Genomic DNA, 1,728 nt, shown 5'->3' on the forward strand with positions numbered 1-1,728 from the left:
CGTGTGCACCTTCTCCCTCCATCCTCATCCTTCCCTACTTTCTCATCGACATCTTCTTCTCCTTCCTCTTCCTCTCCTCTTAGCAGTGGGAGCAACAACAACAATAGCGATGTCATTCTGACCGGGATCTACTCTATAAACTCCATGCCTCGCTCCCGACCAAGACCCACCGCTCCGTCTGCCCAGCCAGACTCTGAACTTCCTGCACACACATCCTCATCTCTGATTAACCAGGCCCTGCAGAGCAGGAGCAGCTGCACCACCTCACCCCTCCACTCTAAGCTGGTGTCACTTTCTCAGAATCTCCCATCCCTCACGTCTCCCTCAGGTCCTTTAGTCTACACTGCAATCAGAAAGAGAAATGTATCCCTTGGGGAAACAGGGGTAAGTGCAGGAGCAGGGGTAGTACCTCACAGCTGGACTAGGCAGTACGGTACAGCACAGACACGCCCTTGGTCCTCTTCCTCACAATCCCAGGCTCAGCTTCAGTCCAGACCTCACTCTAACCCTCAACCTCAACCACCTGTCATGCATAAGACACGGGTCTCCCTCCCAGTCCAAAACTCTGTTCCTTCCTCTGAACAGACACCTCGCACCCAGCAGGTCTTCACATTGTCCGAAAAGGGTGAGAGGGACCGACTTAGACCTGGATCACTGTCTACTCAGAAAGGACAGCAGAGTCATAGGCTGGCCCCTCATCCTCTGGACACCAGTCATAACTTTTCCATCGCCATGGAAACTGGAGATGAAGAAGATGAGTGGCAAAGGGAAGAGCAGTTGGCAAATATGGCCGCTCAGACTCTCATCCACAGGGAGCAGGTGTTAGCTAGCCCAACCAGGGCTGATGTGCCTGTGGCTAGAGGAAGCCACACACCACCTATGACTAACTCCAGACCCACACTACTTCACAGCAACACAACTCTTCAGGGCAGCTACTCCCTCACAGCACAGACCTCACTTACAGGGGAATCCAGCTCACAGGTAGGTGAGCTAGTGTCATTGCTGCTTTCTTTTGAAGTGAATTGGAAGGCTTAACCTGATTGTGTGTGTCTATGTGTGCAGACTTCAGTCGATATGTCTGCTGCACCCTGGGTTATCAGCAACTCCAGAAAGAGAACAGTAAGGCCTTTTCTTTCAGCCTTAATATAGCATTTAAACATCTAAACAAGGATAAAAAACATGTGAACTTGACACACACTTATGCTACTGTCTCAATTAAACTAGAGTTGTGTTACACTTACGCACTGAGAGTCTGCCTTTGACCAGTGGGCATGTTGTGTATTCAGACAGACATGTCTGTTTTCAGCTGCAGGATAGGACCCAGTTCAGCGATGGGGATCTTATCCAACTGAAGCGCTACTGGGATCGAGGCATGACCAGTCTGGGCTCAGTCTGCAGGGAAAAGATCACAGCTGCAGCGAACCAGCTCAGTGTAGACACTGAAATAGTCAAGGTAACCAACTGTTTAACAAATACAGAAGAATCTAGAGAAGTACAGCTCCCCACCTGGTATCAACTTTTGCAGTATCACTGGAACTAGAGAGATGTTTTGTAGACAGAGAACACTCAGAATCTCATTCACATTTTCTGACCACTTATCTATGACATTAGTGAAAACAAGACTGTTTGACCTGTCTGGATTTTAGTGAGATAAAAGAAAAGAGGAACTTTTCCAGGTCACAGAAGTTTTCTAACTCACACAAAGTTGTGTAAAAGTCACAGTTCTAT

General features: G+C 48.4%; 1 protein-coding gene across 2 annotated transcripts in view; it reads left to right on the plus strand.

Annotated features, from left to right (window-relative positions):
- hdx (highly divergent homeobox) overlaps positions 1–1,728 on the plus strand; it is a 7,278-nt gene that overhangs the window by 2,464 nt on the left and 3,086 nt on the right. For both annotated transcript variants that reach the window (XM_020595413.1, XM_020595414.1), the window contains exons 4-6: positions 1–981; positions 1,063–1,119; positions 1,307–1,453. The exon at positions 1–981 is cut by the window's left edge and continues 192 nt beyond it. In XM_020595413.1, coding sequence (XP_020451069.1) covers positions 1–981; positions 1,063–1,119; positions 1,307–1,453 — 1,185 coding nt within the window. The remainder of the gene's footprint in view (positions 982–1,062; positions 1,120–1,306; positions 1,454–1,728) is intronic.

Source organism: Monopterus albus, unplaced genomic scaffold (assembly GCF_001952655.1).
Source record: "Monopterus albus unplaced genomic scaffold, M_albus_1.0 scaffold27.1, whole genome shotgun sequence".
NCBI classification, from domain to species: Eukaryota; Metazoa; Chordata; class Actinopteri; order Synbranchiformes; family Synbranchidae; genus Monopterus; species Monopterus albus.